The following is a 17,682-nucleotide window of genomic DNA, read 5'->3' on the forward strand; positions in this document are numbered from 1 at the left end:
CAATCATGTGGAAGACTTCTGGGTGAAGTCCCCACTCTCCTGGGTGGAGGCCGTGCCTGCTGAGGAAGTCTGCTTCCCAGTTGTCCACTCCCGGAATGAATACTGCTGACAGTGCTATCCCATGATTTTCCGCCCAGCGAAGAATCCTTGCAGCTTCTGCCATTGACTGCTTCTTGTGCCACCCTGTCTGTTTACATGGGTGACTGCCGTGATGTTGTCCGACTGGATCAACACCGGCTGACCTTGAAGCAGAGGTCTTGCTAAGCTGAGAACATTGTAAATGGCCCTTAGCTCCATGATATTTATGTGAAATGATGTCTCCAGGCTTGACCATAAGCCCTGGAAATTTCTTCCCTGTGTGACTGCTCCCCAGCCTCGCAGGCTGGCATCCGTGGTCACCAGGACCCAGTCCTGAATGCCGACTCTGCGGCCCTCTAGAAGATGAGCACTCTGCAACCACCACAGGAGGGACACCCTTGTCCTTGGTGACCGGGTTATCCGCTGATGCATCTTAAGATGCGACCCGGACCATTTGTCCAGCAGGTCCCACTGGAAAGTTCTTGCGTGGAATCTGCCGAATGGCTTTGCTTCGTAGGAAGCTACCATTTTCCCCAGAACCCTTGTGCATTGATGCACTGAGACTTGGCTCGGTTTTAGGAGGTTCCTGACTAGCTCGGATAACTCCCTGGCTCTCTCCTCCGGGAGAAACACCTTTTTCTGAACTGTGTCCAGAATCATCCCTAGGAACAGAAGACGAGTCGTCGGAACCAGCTGCGATTTTGGAATATTGAGAATCCAATCGTGCTGTCGCAACACTACCTGAGATAGTGCTACACCGACCTCCAACTGTTCCCAGGATCTTACCCTTATCAGGAGATCGTGCAAGTAAGGGATAACTAAAACTCCCTTCTTTCGAAGGAGTATCATCATTTCGGCCATTACCTTGGTAAAGACCCGGGGTGCCGTGGACCATCCAAACGGCAGCGTCTGAAACTGATAGTGACAGTTCTGTACCACAAACCTGAGGTACCCTTGGTGAGAAGGGTAAATTTGGACATGAAGGTAAGCATCCTTGATGTCCAGAGACACCATGTAGTCCCCTTCTCTTGAATTTGAACCTCTGTATGTAAGTGTTCAAAGATTTTAGATTTAAAATCGGTCTCACCGAGCCGTCCGGCTTCGGTACCACAACAGTGTGGAGTAATACCCCTTTCCCTGTTGCAGGAGGGGTACCTTAATTATCACCTGCTGGGAATACAGCTTGTGAATGGCTTCCAACACTGCCTCCCTGTCTGCTTGTAAAGCCTCAGCGTCATGCTGAGGGCTTGGCAGAGGCGGGAGAGGGCTTCTGTTCCTGGGAACTGGCTGATTTCTGCAGCCGTTTCCCTCTACCTCTGTCACGGGGCAGAAATGAGGAACCTTTTGCCCACGTGCCCTTATGGGAACGAAAGGACTGCGCCTGATAATACGGCGTCTTCTTATGTTGAGAGGCGACCTGGGGTAAAAACGTGGATTTCCCAGCTGTTGCCGTGGCCACCAGGTCTGAAAGACCGACCCCAAAAAACTCCTCCCCTTTATAAGGCAATACTTCCATATGCCATTTGGAATCCGCATCACCTGACCACTGTCGTGTCCATAACCCTCTTCTGGCAGAAATGGACAGCGCACTTACTCTTGATGCCAGTCGGCAAATATCCCGCTGTGCATCACCCATATATAGAAATGCATCTTTTAAATGCTCTACAGGCAATAATATACTGTTCCTATCTAGGGTATCAATATTTTCAGTCAGGGAATCCGACTACGCCAACCCAGCACTGCACATCCAGGCTGAGGCGATTGCTGGTCGCAGTATAACACCAGTATGTGTGTAAATACATTTTAGGATACCCTCCTGCTTTCTATCAGCAGGATCCTTAAGGGCGGCCATCTCAGGAGAGGGTACAGCCCTTGTTTTGACAAGCGTGTGAGCGCTTTATCCCCCCTAGGGGGTGTTTCCCAACGCACCCTAACCTCTGGCGGGAAAGGATATATGCCAATAACTTTTTAGAAATTATCAGTTTTTTTTATCGGGGAAACCTTCATCACACACCTCATTTAATTTCTCAGATTCAGGAAAACTACAGGTAGTTTTTCCTCACTGAACATAATACCCCTATTGGTGGTACTCGTATTATCAGAAATGTGTAAAACATTTTCCACTGCCTCAATCATGTAACGTGTGGCCCTACTGGAAGTCATATTTGTCTCTTCACCGTCGACACTGGAGTCAGTATCCGTGTCGGCGTCTGTATTTGCCATCTGAGGTAACGGGCGCTTTAGAGCCCCTGACGGCCTATGAGACGTCTGGACAGGCACAAGCTGAGTAGCCGGCTGTCTCATGTCAATCACTGTCTTTTGTAAAGAGCTGACACTGTCATGTAATTCCTTCCAGCAGTTCATCCACTCAGGTGTCGACCCCCTAGGGGGTGACATCCCTATTACAGGCAATTTGCTCCGCCTCCACATCATTTTCCTCCTCATACATGTCGACACAAACGTACCGACACACAGCACACACACAGGGAATGCTCTGATAGAGGACAGGACCCCACTAGCCCTTTGGGGAGACAGAGGGAGAGTTTGCCAGCACACACCAGAGCGCTATATATATACAGGGATAACCTTATATAAGTGTTTTTCCCCTTATAGCTGCTGTATTGTTTATACTGCGCCTAATTAGTGCCCCCCTCTCTTTTTTAACCCTTTCTGTAGTGTAGTGACTGCAGGGGAGAGCCAGGGAGCTTCCCTCCAATGGAGCTGTGAGGGAAAATGGCACCAGTGTGCTGAGGAGATAGGCTCCGCCCCTTTCTCGGCGGCCTTTTCTCCCGTTTTTCAGTGTAATCTGGCAGGGGTTAAAATTCATCCATATAGCCCTGGGGGCTATATGTGATGTATTTTCGCCAGCCAAGGTGTTTTTATTGCTGCTCAGGGCGCCCCCCCCTAGCGCCCTGCACCCTCAGTGACCGAAGTGTGAAGTGTGCTGAGGAGCAATGGCGCACAGCTGCAGTGCTGTGCGCTACCTTGGTGAAGACAGGATGTCTTCTGCCGCCGATTTTCCGGACCTCTTCTTGCTTCTGGCTCTGTAAGGGGGCCGGCGGCGCGGCTCTGGGACCGGACTCCATGGCTGGGCCTGTGTTCGATCCCTCTGGAGCTAATGGTGTCCAGTAGCCTAAGAAGCCCAATCCACTCTGCACGCAGGTGAGTTCGCTTCTTCTCCCCTTAGTCCCTCGATGCAGTGAGCCTGTTGCCAGCAGGTCTCACTGAAAATAAAAAACCTAAAACTAAACTTTTCACTAAGCAGCTCAGGAGAGCCCCTAGTGTGCACCCTTCTCGTTCGGGCACAAAAATCTAACTGAGGCTTGGAGGAGGGTCATAGGGGGAGGAGCCAGTGCACACCAGGTAGTCCTAAAGCTTTACTTTTGTGCCCAGTCTCCTGCGGAGCCGCTATTCCCCATGGTCCTTACGGAGTTCCCAGCATCCACTAGGACGTCAGAGAAAAAAAAAAAAAATCTAAAAATTACAAGCATCGTTTCGTTTTACAATGGAGATTTCACACATGCGCAATGGTGGTATTGAAAAAAAAGACACCTGGTAGACGAAGACCAGTATTGCACCTGTTGGAAACTCAATTCATTCCATTGCTACTGAATACGCCATGCTGCAACAAGGCGCAGGGAAACGTAATGCGACTAGTTTTTCACACTACACGCCACACGGAGGATAGAGGAGTGTGGCTACATCTGTAGGTTGGATAGCACAGTGCTGTCAATTCCGGGTGGCTGCCATTTAGTAAGTCTGGACTTGTGCAATTGGCAATATCCATTTAGATCATTGATGGACAAAAGTTTTCACTTTCTGCGCTCAATTCCTTTCAAGTTTATGACCCCACGTTAACTACTAATCGACAAAAAACAAAACAGAGATGGGGTCAGGCCCGGGGCTCCCACTCCTCTGACCATCCGCACCTTGTCAGCACCAGCCCCACTTGTCATCCTGCCTGCCCCACTATGGGACTGCAAAGTGCAAGTGCAAAAGTGTGATCTGGGAGTGGGGGGTATATACGAGATTGTTTATATTACAGTTAAACCAATGGTGTACATAGGATTTAAAGTGATGATTTAATAATGACTGGGCACTGTTTATATTTTCACATAATTGAGAAACAACTATTTTATAGTATTCTTGCATTGGAACAAAGAAACTTATACAACCTTAAAATACACAGATAGTTCAAATCCATCATCTATTTTGTAAAGAATATCAGTAACCTCTGTACTACTTACACACTGACACACGACTCAGGAGGACTCTGTGTCTCCATCTGCAGCCCCGAATGCTCTTATCAGATAACAGGTTACACAGGGCCAAGACGCATTGATCTAGCTTGTGTATGGGGGGAAATGGGATCCCTGGGCCACTTACAGCCCTCTACCCACTCCTATATCTCTTCAGGTCGGGAAGCTCTGTTAGAAACTCATGAATCCCGATACTCCCGAGTCTCTGCCTGCACTGCACACTGTCCTGATCAAATTCTGGCTGCCTGGTTCTTCCTTCTGCTGCTGTACAAGAAGGGAAGGTTGGTAAGGTCAGTGTGCTCTTGCTGAGTGTCCCCTGCGCCCCCCTCCCCTCTAATCCGGCTCTTGATGGGGCCATGGTTGGGGCTCAGTGCCACATGATCACATAGGCCGCATTCACAACGCTTGATTGAAAAAGGATGCCAGTCTGTGGAAGAGTGAGAGCACCATATGATCTTCCTATTTCTTCCAAAGGAAAGACCCAGATTACAGATTCTTATTTTTGGTGGTGGCCAGATGTGAGGCTGGGAGAGGAGGCGTGCTGTGTGTTTAATGCATTGTTTTAGCTTAGTGAGATTAAAGGTAATGTATGGTCCTTTTGCAAAACTATGGCCACACAAGCCCCTGAAGTGTATCAGGTTGCCCTTGACCAATTTAGTACATTTTGAAATTACCTGTGCAATATTACATTATTAGTAAAAGGAAACCATCAAAAAAAGTTTTTGTTTTATGGACACCAGCTCCTCCCTGTCATTGAACAGCCTGGTCTACTCTTCATAGCCCACTTGCCTTGAACCAAGCTGTTGCACACTAAACGCACCCTTACCTCTAGCATCGATCACCCCCTCATAAATGTCATTCCATTTTATCCCGCGATCTCCAAAAGGGCTCTTCCTCGTTGAAAGCCTCTTCAGGAAATCATGCTCTCTAAACCACTTTCATCCCTTCAGATGAGTGAATTGCATTTTCTGTGTTTAGGTTCAGGGCTGGGTTCTTGAGAATCGATATGCCAGAGTTGGCGGATGGTATATGGCACTGGTGGGTTCATATTTTTTTTCCTTTGCATTTGTAGTGTCCATAGTCTCCTCTTTATGGTTATAATAGATACGGAGTGTCATAAGTATTGGTCTAATGTGATGGCTTGCTACTGGTCCTGGCAGTGGTCGGTTTTGGGCTTATGTAAACTTTGTTGTAATTAAAATACTGTTGTCTCGGTATAGAGCACATTAGTGTATTATTGTTATAAGGGAAGTAGTCTAGTTCATTCTTTTATCGGGAATGTCCGAGATATGAGTAACAAGATTTGGCCAGTTACCGCTAATCAGAGATATGGTGGGAAAGAAAATGTTGACAATGCACATATTTTTCTGATGTTCCTGCAGAACTATCAAATTTTTATACTATTATTACCAGTTATTTATATAGCGCACACATATTCCGCAGCGCTTTACAGAGAATATTTGTCCATTCACATCAGTTCCTGCCCCAGTGGAGCTTACAATCTATATTCCCTATCACATGTACACGCACACACATTCACAACTAGGGTTGTATGAGGTACAGTTCACAACTGTAGCTACATCACCAGTGTGCGGGCACTCTGGCATATATGAACTGGGGCTTCTGTGTGGAGTATTGACACATTATACTTTTTAATAAGATCACCAGCATATCATATAGACCGTTTTATTGGTAGGGGTACCCACAAGGCACTGGGGCCGCCTACAAACCATAATCCAGCACTGATGGCGACTGTGGCTTGAACTTAATCATAGAGATCGGTGGTTCTCGGGCTCGGTCCTCGGGACCCCACACGGTTCACGTTTTCCATGTCACCCAGCAGCTGCACTGTGCATCACCAACTGTCACATTTGAAAAATCTACAGGTGACCTGCGGGGCGTGAACCGTGTGGGGTCCTGAGGACCGAGTCTGAGAACCTGTGATAGAGATTATTGACCCTGAGAACTGCACTGACTTTCTCTCTGCCATTTGCTTTATGTGCTGGCCAGACCTAGATGCTTTTTGTAGGGTTTGCGGTCCAGCCAGCCCCTGATATAAAGGGTTCACTACGGCTGGCCGGCGGTCGGGCTCCCGGCGACCAGCATCCCGGCGCCGGGAGGCCGACCGCCGGCTTACCGACAGCTTGGCGAGCGCAAATGAGCCCCTTGCGGGCTCGCTGCGCTCGCCACGCTACGGGCACGGTGGCGCGCCACACTATTTTATTCTCCCTCTATGGGGGTCGTGGACCCCCACGAGGGAAAATAAGTGTCGGTATGCCGGCTGTCGGGCTCCCGGCGCCGGTATACTGAGCGCCGGGAGCCCGACCGCCGGCAAACAGAAGACCACCCGATATAAAGGTCTGTGGGTATAGTGTGTGCCCTTGCTATAAACATTAGTAATGTCTATTATCAGATTCATTCAGGCTGCGGACAGTGTGGTGGATGTAGCTGGATAATTGCCAGAGCACGTATCCATTGGGAGTTTCACTATTAAACCTGCATTTGTCTTTATAGAGCGTTAGGAGGCCTATGCAAAATATCAGAACCACTAATACAATGTTTTATACTGCAGTTTTAAGAATACTTTTGTAAATACCAACTGTTATGCTATATCAACATTTTCAGTAAGTGAAACTTTAAGAAGAAAAAAAATGTGGAATGTACAATAGTCAGAATTGTATTTTTTATTTTAACATTTAAAAAGAAAATAATATCTTAAGATCTGTAACTAAAAATCTAAGTCAGGGGGGGGGGGGATCTAAAGGGGGAGTTTACTGAAGTGCAATTTTGCAAACTTGTATGTTTTGTGTGATGTGTAATAGAAAGTGTGACCACAAAATATAACGTAAACAATTGGCTTTAACCCACAGCCCTCAACCTACTGCGGTGCCAGTGGTATGTGACCACATCATGTAAATAAAAATGCTCCCCTACTTCCCATATATTTTGGGTTTTGTCAGCTTATTCCCCAGTGCTCAGTAATGGATATGCTTGGTTGTGGTCCTCTCTCTTTAGGCCAGGGAGCCAGAACCTAAACCCATTGAAGAAGCATAAATTGTATTTAAAATCAGTATGATACACTGAGCCCAATATTTTGGAAACTAACATTCCCATATTTTAAATGAAATACAGTTTGGAATTGAGAATCCCAACAAAATTATACACAAAATGTGTGTGTACATGTGATAAAGAATATAGATTGTAAGCTCCACTGGGGCAGGGACTGATGTGAATGGACAAATATTCTCTGTAAAGCGCTGCGGAATATGTGTGCGCTATATAAATAACTGGTAATAAATAAATAATAATAATAAATAATAGGGTTAATATGCTGGGATCCAATTAACCTACCAGTATATTTTTGGATTGCGGGAGGAAACCAGAGTACCCGGAAGAAACCCACACAAGTACAGGGAGAATATACAAACTCCGCACAGTTAGGGCCATGGTGTGAATCGAATCCATGACCTCAGTGCTGTGAGGCAGTAATGCTAAGCATTACACCATCCATACTGCCCTATATATACACATCTAGAGCACATTATGATAAAGATAATTTATCATATTTTCTTGACATACACAGGATATTCTGGTCTCTGGATGCTATGCTCATATTGGAAGAAATTGATCTGCCTGTCCAGTTATTTCCAAACACATAATGCATTCTATATCCCTAGGATGCATGAGTTGTTTAGCGGTTGCGGGAGTTACCACACTGCCTCAACTCATGTCAGTAGCGCCTAATGTTGCCAAAACCTGGGAAAAATCCTGTTCTCCAAGACTCTTATTACATACTGATATTAAGGTGTCTGCTAAAATCCTTGTGACGCACCTTAAATCAGGTCATTACATCTATCATCCATCCAGAACAAACAGACTACATGCCTTGCCAATCCACTTCAGTTAACCGCAGGAGACTTTACACCCACTTTCAGGTACTGAGGGAAGAAGTCACTGCATATATGGTCTCTTTAGCTGTTGCAAAAGCATTTAACTTTGCTGAGTGACGCTTCCTCTGGAAGACTATGTCCCTGGTTGGAATAGGCTCTATTATAAGTTGGGTTAAGGTTTTGTATTATGCTCCTACTGCCAAGTGTGTGCTAATGGTTTTTGTTTCTGCTCACTTTTCTTTGTCTCAGGGAACTCCCCAGGGTTGTACCTTGTCCCCATCTCTTTTCACTTGGCGTATTATTTATTTAATTAGGGACTTTGTTCTCATGATAAAAATTTCACACGAACATACAAATGTATACAATGTCAATAAAAACAAGTACTACCTGACGCTTCAAGGATATTAATTCCGAGTCCAACTGCCGAAGAATTGTGTTGGCAGCGTTGGGACCACAGGACACAGCTACAACATCCTCCTTACTTATATACATGCCCTTCGGGGGCCGACACTTAGATCTCTGAGAGTGATGACGATGTTGTAAACTTTGGTATTCTCTTCTACTACCAAGAGCAACCTTGACAGGCTGAATACAGGGTTCTGCAGTCGTCTGAGAGGGAGCAAAAAATAATAAATGTAAAAAATAAATATAACATGCACATATAATAAATATATAGGGGGGAATTCAAATGTTATCACACCCCCAATCATCCGTCTAAAGTGACGGGAGAGCGATATTTAAATGCCCCCACTTATCGTGCCCATTACACTCGGGTTTAGGCGCGCAAAGCGCCTAAACCCAACTAAAGTCATGGGCGCGAGCGTGAAAAGACCAATTTGATCTCTTTAAAGCGCATTTCAGCTCACTACCCTAGGGGGTAGCGAGCTAAAATTAACTTGTTGCACCCATCGGCAGCAACATTTCAATTGCTGCCAGCGGGCACGATTGTGGGCGGGACGGGACATTTGAATCCAGCCCATACTGTGTGTGTGAGTGATAAATAGATATATATATACAGGTTGAGTATCCCTTATCCAAAATGCTTGGGACCAGAGGTATTTTGGATATCGGATTTTTCCGTATTTTGGAATAATTGCATACCATAATGAGATATCATGGTGATGGGACCTAAATCTAAGCACAGAATGTATTTATGTTACATTTACACCTTATACACACAGCCTGAAGGTCATTTTAGCCAATATATTTTGTAACTTTGTGCATTAAACAAAGTGTGTGTACATTCATACAATTAATTTATGTTTCATATACACCTTATACACACAGCCTGAAGGTCATTTAATACAATATCTTTAATAACGTTGTGTATTAAACAAAGTTTGTGTACATTGAGCCATCAAAAAACAAAGTTTTCACTATCTCACTCTCAGTCAAAAAAGTCCGTATTTCGGAATATTCCGTATTTCGGAATATTTGGATATGGGATACTCAACCTGTATATCTCTATCTATCTATCTATCTATCTATCTATCTCCACGAGGTGTACATCAAATACAAATTGCACAATAAGACTATATGTTTTATAATAGCCTTCTTTCATGGGGCGCTGCGCCCTGCCCCTTTTCTCAGTGGCAGAATGCGCCCTGCTCGTTTGTGCCCGCCCTGCCGATTACTAAAGGACTGCCTACTCACCGCCGGGCGCGCTGTCACTGCCCCCTGCTCCTCCCCGCCGCTCTGTCCCATTGCGCTGTCACTGCCCCCCCCCTGCCGCTCTGTCCCACCGCGCTGTCACGCCTCTCCGCCGAGCTGTCACTCCCCCCTGCAGCTGCCTTAGGCTTGTAGCGCTGATGCGCTGGCTGAAGGGGATCTGGTAAGAGAAGGAGGGCTGGGTTTGCTTCTCCCGCCGAGGCAAACCCAGCCCTCCCTCCTCTGTGTACATGGATCAGTGTGGTGGCAATTTTCAACCAGCTCCGCGGTGTGTGAGGGGGGACCAGCGCGATCAACTCCCGCAGCATCAGCCCCCAGTAAGTAAACTTGGCACAAAAAAAGCAGAGATCATAAATGTGCCCTACCTGGTGCAGTGCGTCTCAGTGCTCTCTACCTGGTGCAGTGCGTCTCAGTGCTCTCTACCTGGTGCAGTGCGTCTCAGTGCTCTCTACCTGGTGCAGTTCGTCTCAGTGCTCTCTACCTGGTGCAGTGCGTCTCAGTACTCTCTACCTGGTGCAGTGCGTCTCAGTACTCTCTACCTGGTGCAGTGTGTATAACGTATAACGTGCTCTCTACCTGGTGCAATGTGTATAACGTGCTCTCTACCTGGTGCAATGTTTCTCAGTGCTCTCTACCTGGTGCAATGTTTCTCAGTGCTCTCTACCTGGTGCAATGTGTATAACGTGCTCTCTACCTGATGCAATGTTTCTCAGTGCTCTCTACCTGGTGCAATGTTTCTCAGTGTTCTCTACCTGGTGCAATGTTTCTCAGTGCTCTCTACCTGGTGCAATGTTTCTCAGTGCTCTCTACCTGGTGCAATGTTTCTCAGTGCTCTCTACCTAGTGCAGTGTGCCTCAGTGCACTCTACCTGGTCCAGTGTTTCTCAGTGCTCTCTACCTGGTGCAGTGTGTATAACGTTTAACGTGCTCTCTACCTGGTGAAATGTTTCTCAGTGCTCTCTACCTGGTGAAATGTTTCTCAGTGCTCTCTACCTGGTGCAATGTTTCTCAGTGCTCTCTACCTGGTGCAATGTTTCTCAGTGCTCTCTACCTGGTGCAATGTGTCTCAGTGCTCTCTACCTGGTGCAGTGTGTCTCAGTGCTCTCTACCTGGTGCAGTGCGTCTCAGTGCTCTCTACCTGGTGCAGTGCGTCTCAGTGCTCTCTACCTGGTGCAGTGCGTCTCAGTACTCTCTACCTGGTGCAGTGTGTATAACGTATAACGTGCTCTCTACCTGGTGAAATGTTCCTCAGTGCTCTCTACCTGGTGCAATGCGTATAACGTGCTCTCTACCTGGTGCAATGTTTCTCAGTGCTCTCTACCTGGTGCAATGTTTCTCAGTGCTCTCTACCTGGTGCAATGTTTCTCAGTACTCTCTACCTGATGCAATGTTTCTCAGTGCTCTCTACCTGGTGCAATGTTTCTCAGTGCTCTCTACCTGGTGCAATGTTTCTCAGTGCTCTCTACCTGGTGCAATGTTTCTCAGTGCTCTCTACCTGGTGCAATGTTTCTCAGTGCTCTCTACCTGGTGCAATGTTTCTCAGTGCGCTCTACCTGGTGCAATGTATACAACGTGCTCTCTACCTGGTGCAATGTTTCTAAGTGCTCTCTACCTGGTGCAATGTTTCTCAGTGCTCTCTACCTGGTGCAGTGTGTATAACGTATAACGTGCTCTCTACCTGGTGAAATGTTTCTCAGTGCTCTCTACCTGGTGCAATGTTTCTCAGTGCTCTCTACCTGGTGCAGTGTTTCTCAGTGCTCTCTACCTGGTGCAATGTATACAACGTGCTCTCTACCTGGTGCAATGTTTCTAAGTGCTCTCTACCTGGTGCAATGTTTCTCAGTGCTCTCTACCTGGTGCAATGTTTCTCAGTGCTCTCTACCTGGTGCAATGTTTCTCAGTGCTCTCTACCTGGTGCAATGTTTCTCAGTGCTCTCTACCTGGTGCAATGTTTCTCAGTGCTCTCTACCTGGTGCAATGTTTCTCAGTGCTCTCTACCTGGTGCAATGTGTATAACGTGCTCTCTACCTGGTGCAATGTTTCTCAGTGCCCTCTACATGGTGCAGTGTTTCTCAGTGCTCTCTACCTGGTGCAGTGTTTCTCAGTGCTCTCTACCTGGTGCAGTGTTTCTCAGTGCTCTCTACCTGGTGCAATGTTTCTCAGTGCTCTCTACCTGGTGCAGTGTGTATAACGTATAACGTGCTCTCTACCTGGTGAAATGTTTCTCAGTGCTCTCTACCTGGTGCAGTGTTTCTCAGTGCTCTCTACCTGGTGCAATGTTTCTCAGTGCTCTCTACCTGGTGCAGTGTGTATAACGTATAACGTGCTCTCTACCTGGTGCAATGTTTCTCAGTGCTCTCTACCTGGTGCAGTGTGTATAACGTATAACGTGCTCTCTACCTGGTGAAATGTTTCTCAGTGCTCTCTACCTGGTGCAATGTTTCTCAGTGCTCTCTACCTGGTGCAATGTGTCTCAGTGCTCTCTACCTGGTGCAATGTGTCTCAGTGCTCTCTACCTGGTGCAATGTGTCTCAGTGCTCTCTACCTGGTGCAATGTGTATACCGTGCTCTGCCTGGCGCAAAGTGTAGAATGTGCTCTATCTGGCGCAATATGTATAACATGCTCTACCTGTCGCAGTGTGCATAGGAGGTTCTACCTGGTGTATTAGCTGCACTACTGTGTGGTGTAATGTGAATTGCCACTATTATGTGGCTATGCCCCATCCCAACGAAAAACAACGCCCCTGTCGGCGCGCACTGTCCATTCTTTAGCATGTGGGAATGGGAGGACCAAGCATTATAGTATGTACCTAATTTTGCCCTTCTAACTGAAAAATGTGCCCTCCCGAATGAAAAATGTGCCCTACCCGTGATCAGCACCCTGCCCTAAAAAAATACTAGAGTGAACACACACACACACACACACACACATACATATACATATATATATATATATATATATATATACATACATATACATATACATATATATATATGTAAAATAAGATTTTACTTACCGGTAAATCTATTTCTCGTAGTCCGTAGAGGATGCTGGGACTCCGTAAGGACCATGGGGAATAGACGGGCTCCGCAGGAGATACGGCACTTTAAGAAAGCTTTGGACTCTGGGAGTGCACTGGCTCCTCCCTCTATGCCCCTCCTCCAGACCTCAGCTAGGGAAACTGTGCCCAGAGGAGATGGACAGTACGAGGAAGAATTTTTGTAAATCTAAGGGTGAGATCCATACCAGCCACACCAATCACACCGTATAACTTGTGATACACTACCCAGTCAACAGTATGAACAACAACATGGCCTCGGTTAAACCGATAAACTATAACACAACCCTTATGTAAGCAACAACTATATACAAGTCTTGCAGAAGAAGACCGCACTTGGGACGGGCGCCCAGCATCCTCTACGGACTACGAGAATTAGATTTACCGGTAAGTAAAATCTTATTTTCTCTAACGTCCTTGAGGATGCTGGGACTTCGTAAGGACCAAAGCTCCCAAACGGGCGGGAGAGTGCGGATGACTCTGCAGCACCGATTGAGCAAACATGAGGTCCTCCTCAGCCAGGGTATCAAACTTGTAGAACTTTGCAAAGGTGTTTGAACCCGACCAAGTAGCAGCTCGGCACAATTGCAATGCCGAGACCCCTCGGGCAGCCGCCCAAGAAGAGCCCACTTTCCTAGTGGAATGGGCCTTAACCGATTTAGGCAATGGCAAACCTGCCGTAGAATGCGCCTGCTGAATCGTATTACAGATCCAGCAAGCAATAGTCCGCTTTGAAGCAGGAGCGCCAACCTTGTTGGCCGCATACAGAACAAACAGAGCTTCAGTCTTCCTGATTCTAGCCGTTCTGGTCACATAAATCTTCAAAGCCCTGACCACATCCAGGGACTCGGAATCCTCCAAGTCCCGTGTAGCCACAGGCACGACAATAGGTTGGTTCACATGAAAAGATGAGACCACTTTTGGCAGAAAGTGAGGACGAGTCCTCAACTCTGCCCTATTCACATGAAAAACCAAGTGATAAAGCCGCCAATTCTGAAACACGTCTTGCCGAAGCCAATGCCAACAACATGACCACTTTCCACGTGAGGTATTTCAACTCCACAGTTTTGAGTGGTTCAAACCAAGGTGACTTGAGGAAACGTAACACCACGTTAAGATCCCAAGGAGCCACCGGAGGCACAAAGGGAGGCTGAATATGCAGCACACCCTTCACAAAAGTCTGTACTTCAGGAAGAGAGGCTAATTCTCTTTGAAAGAAAATGGATAAGGCCGAAATTTGGACCTTTATGGACCCTAATTTTAGGCCCAAAGTCACTCCTGTTTGAAGGAAGTGAAGTAGACGGCCCAAATGGAACTCCTCCGTAGGAGCAGCTCTGGCCTCACACCAAGAAACATATTTTCGCCATATAACGTCACGTCTTTCCTAGCCTTGATCAGGGTAGGAATGACCTCCTCCGGAATCCCTTTTTCCGCTAGGATCCGGCGTTCAACCGCCATGCCGTCAAACGCAGCCGCGGTAAGTCTTGGAACAGACAGGGCCCCTGCCGCAGCAGGTCCTGCCTTAGAGGAAGAGGCCACGGATCTTCTGTGAGCAACTCTTGCAGCTCCGGATACCAAGTCCTCCGTGGCCAATCTGGAACAATGAGGATTGTTCTGACCCTGCTTATTCTTCTTATTCTCAACACTTTGGGTATGAGAGGAAGAGGAGGAAACACATAGACCGATCTGAACAACCAAGGTGTCACCAGAGCGTCTACCGCTACCGCCTGAGGGTCCCTTGACCTGGCGCAATACCGCTTTAGCTTTTTGTTGTGACGGGATGCCATCATGTTTATTTGAGGCAGTCCCCACCGACCCGTGATCTGTGCGAAGACTTCTTGATGAAGTCCCCACTCTCCCGGATGCAGGTCGTGCCTGCTGAGGAAGTCCGCCTCCCAGTTGTCCACCCCCGGGATGAACACTGCTGATAGCGCGCTTACATGGCCTTCCGCCCAGCATAGAATCCTGGTCGCTTCTGCCATGGCCACTCGGCTCCTCGTTCCGCCTTGGCGGTTTATATGAGCCACTGCCGTTACATTGTCTGACTGAATCAGAACCGGTTTTTCCCGAAGCAATTCCTCTGCTTGACGCAGGGCGTTGTATATGGCCCTCAACTCCAGGACGTTGATGTGGAGACAAGTCTCTAGATTTGACCAGAGACCTTGGAAATTTCTTCCCAGTGTGACTGCTCCCCAGCCTCGGAGGCTTGCGTCCGTGGTCACCAGGACCCAGTCCTGAATGCCGAACCTGCGACCCTCTAGTAGGTGAGCACTGTGCAGCCACCACAGGAGAGATACCCTGGTCCTGGGAGACAGGGTGATCCTTCGATGCATTTGTAAATGGGACCCGGACCACTTGTCCAAGAGGTCCCATTGAAAAGTCCTCGCATGGAACCTGCCGAAAGGGATGGCCTCGTATGAAGCCACAATCTTCCCCAGTACCCGCGTGCAATGATGCACGGAAACCTGTTTTGGTTTTAATAAGTTCCTGACCTGGCTATGAGCTCCTGAACCTTTTCGACCGGAAGAAAAACCTTTTTCTGGTCTGTGTCTAGAATCAGGCCCAAAAAAGTTAGACGCGGTGTAGGGACTAGCTGGGACTTGGGTATATTGAGAATCCAGCCGTGTAACTGCAACGTCTTCATGGACAGACACGCTGTCCAGCAACTTCTCCCGAGATCTCGCCTTTATGAGGAGATCGTCCAAGTATGGGATAATTGTGACCCCCTGCCTGCGCAGGAGCACCATCATTTCCGCCATTACCTTGGTGAAAATTCTCGGGGCCGTGGACAGCCCAAACGGCAACGTCTGAAATTGGTAGTGACAGTCCCGCACTGCAAATCTCAGGAACGCCTGATGAGGGGGGGAATACCGGAACATGAAGGTAAGCATCCTTTATGTCCAGGGACACCATCCAACGCCCCCCCTCTAGGCTGGCGATGACCGCCCTGAGTGATTCCATTTTGAACTTGAATCTCTTAAAGTACAGGTTCAGGGATTTTAGGTTTAAAATGGGTCTGACCGAACCGTCCGGTTTCGGGACCACAAACAGGGTTGAGTAATATCCCTCTCCCTGCTGGAGATGAGGAACTGTGACAATCACCTGTTGAATATACAATTTTTGGATTGCTGCCAACAGTAGCTCCCTCTCTGACGGGGAAGCCGGCAGAGCCGATTTGAAAAACCGTCGAGGAGGCAAGTCTTCGAATTCCAGCCTGTATCCTTGAGAAACAATCTCTAATGCCCAGGGATCCACCTGCGAGTGAACCCAGACGTGGCTGAAAAACCGAAGACGAGCCCCCACTAGATCTGCCTCCCCCTGGGAAGCCCCAGCGTCATGTGGTGGACTTTGCAGACGCAGGGGAGGACTTCTGCTCTTGGGAGCTAGCTGTGTGCAGCTTCTTTCCCCTGCCTTTCCCTCTGGCAACAAAGGAGGATCCCCGTACCTTTTTGTTTTTATTGGAACGAAAGGACTGCATTTGATAAAGAGGTGCCTTTTTTGTATGCTGCGGGGGGACATAAGGTAAGAAATTCGACTTACCAGCCGTAGCAGTAGAGACAAGGTCCGAGAGGCCGTCTCCAAACAACTCCTCCCCTTTGTAAGGCAAGGACTCCATATGCCGCTTTGAATCTGCGTCTCCCGTCCACTGTCTGGTCCACAAGAGCCGCCTAGCAGAAATAGACAAAGCATTTATTCTGGAGCTTAATAAACAAATGTCTCTCTGAGCATCTCTCATATACAAGGCAGCATCTCTGATATGCTCTATGGTCATTTGAATGGCATCCCTATCTAAGGTGTCAATCTCCGTAGATAAGGAATCTGCCCATGCCACAACCGCACTACAAACCCAGGCCGACGCCATAGCCGGTCTAACAATAGTACCTGAATGAGTGTAAATGTGCTTCATGGTAATTTCCTGCCTGCGATCAGCAGGATCCTTGAGGGAAGCCGTATCCTGAGAAGGCAGTGCCACCTTTTTGGACAAGCGTGTCAGCGCCTTGTCTACTTTAGGCGAAGATTCCCATCGTATCCTATCCGTTTGTGGAAAAGAATACGCCATAAGAATCCTTTTGGGAACTTGTGGTCTCCTATCCGGAGATTCCCAAACCTTTTCGCACAATTCACTCAGTTCAAATGAGGACGGAAAGGTGACTTCAGGCTTTTTCCCTTTATACATGTGTACCCTCGTGTCAGGGACAGGGGGGCTTCTGTCCCGCTCAAACTTACTAAAATATGGCGGGGGCTCTTTTATATACATGTACAGTGCCATGTACAGTGCCCACCTGTACATGTATATTGTCTTTTGCCATAATAGAGGTGTTATATTGCTGCCCAGGGCGCCCCCTTCCTCCCTGCGCCCTGCACCCTTACAGTGACCGGAGTATGTGAGGTGTATGGGAGCAATGACGCACAGCTGCAGTGCTGTGCGTTACCTCAGTGAAGCTGAAGGCTTCTGCCGCCTGACGTCTTCTGACTTCGGTTCTTCTGGCTCTGTGAGGAGAACTGCGGCGCGGCTCTGGGGGTGGACGCCCAGTAAGAACCTGTGTTCACCCCCTCTGGAGCTAATGGTGTCCAGTAGCCGAGGAAGCAGAGCCTATCTTAGACAAGAAGGTCTGCCCCTCTCTCCTCAGTCCCTCGATGCAGGGAGCCTGTTGCCAGCAGTGCTCCCTGTAAAAAAGTAGAAAAAAATCCAAACAAAAATGCTTCTAGGCAGAGAACTCAGGAGAGC

At 47.8% G+C, this 17,682-nt stretch overlaps 1 protein-coding gene across 4 annotated transcripts in view; it reads right to left on the bottom strand.

Moving 5' to 3' along the window:
* Window positions 1–17,682, bottom strand: part of RCOR3 (REST corepressor 3) — a 135,461-nt gene that overhangs the window by 47,888 nt on the left and 69,891 nt on the right. For all 4 annotated transcript variants that reach the window (XM_063918268.1, XM_063918267.1, XM_063918269.1 and 1 more), the window contains one exon: window positions 8,615–8,836. In XM_063918268.1, the coding sequence (XP_063774338.1) occupies window positions 8,615–8,836 (222 nt within the window). The remainder of the gene's footprint in view (window positions 1–8,614; window positions 8,837–17,682) is intronic.

This window comes from Pseudophryne corroboree, chromosome 4 (assembly GCF_028390025.1).
Source record: "Pseudophryne corroboree isolate aPseCor3 chromosome 4, aPseCor3.hap2, whole genome shotgun sequence".
NCBI classification, from domain to species: domain Eukaryota; kingdom Metazoa; phylum Chordata; class Amphibia; order Anura; family Myobatrachidae; genus Pseudophryne; species Pseudophryne corroboree.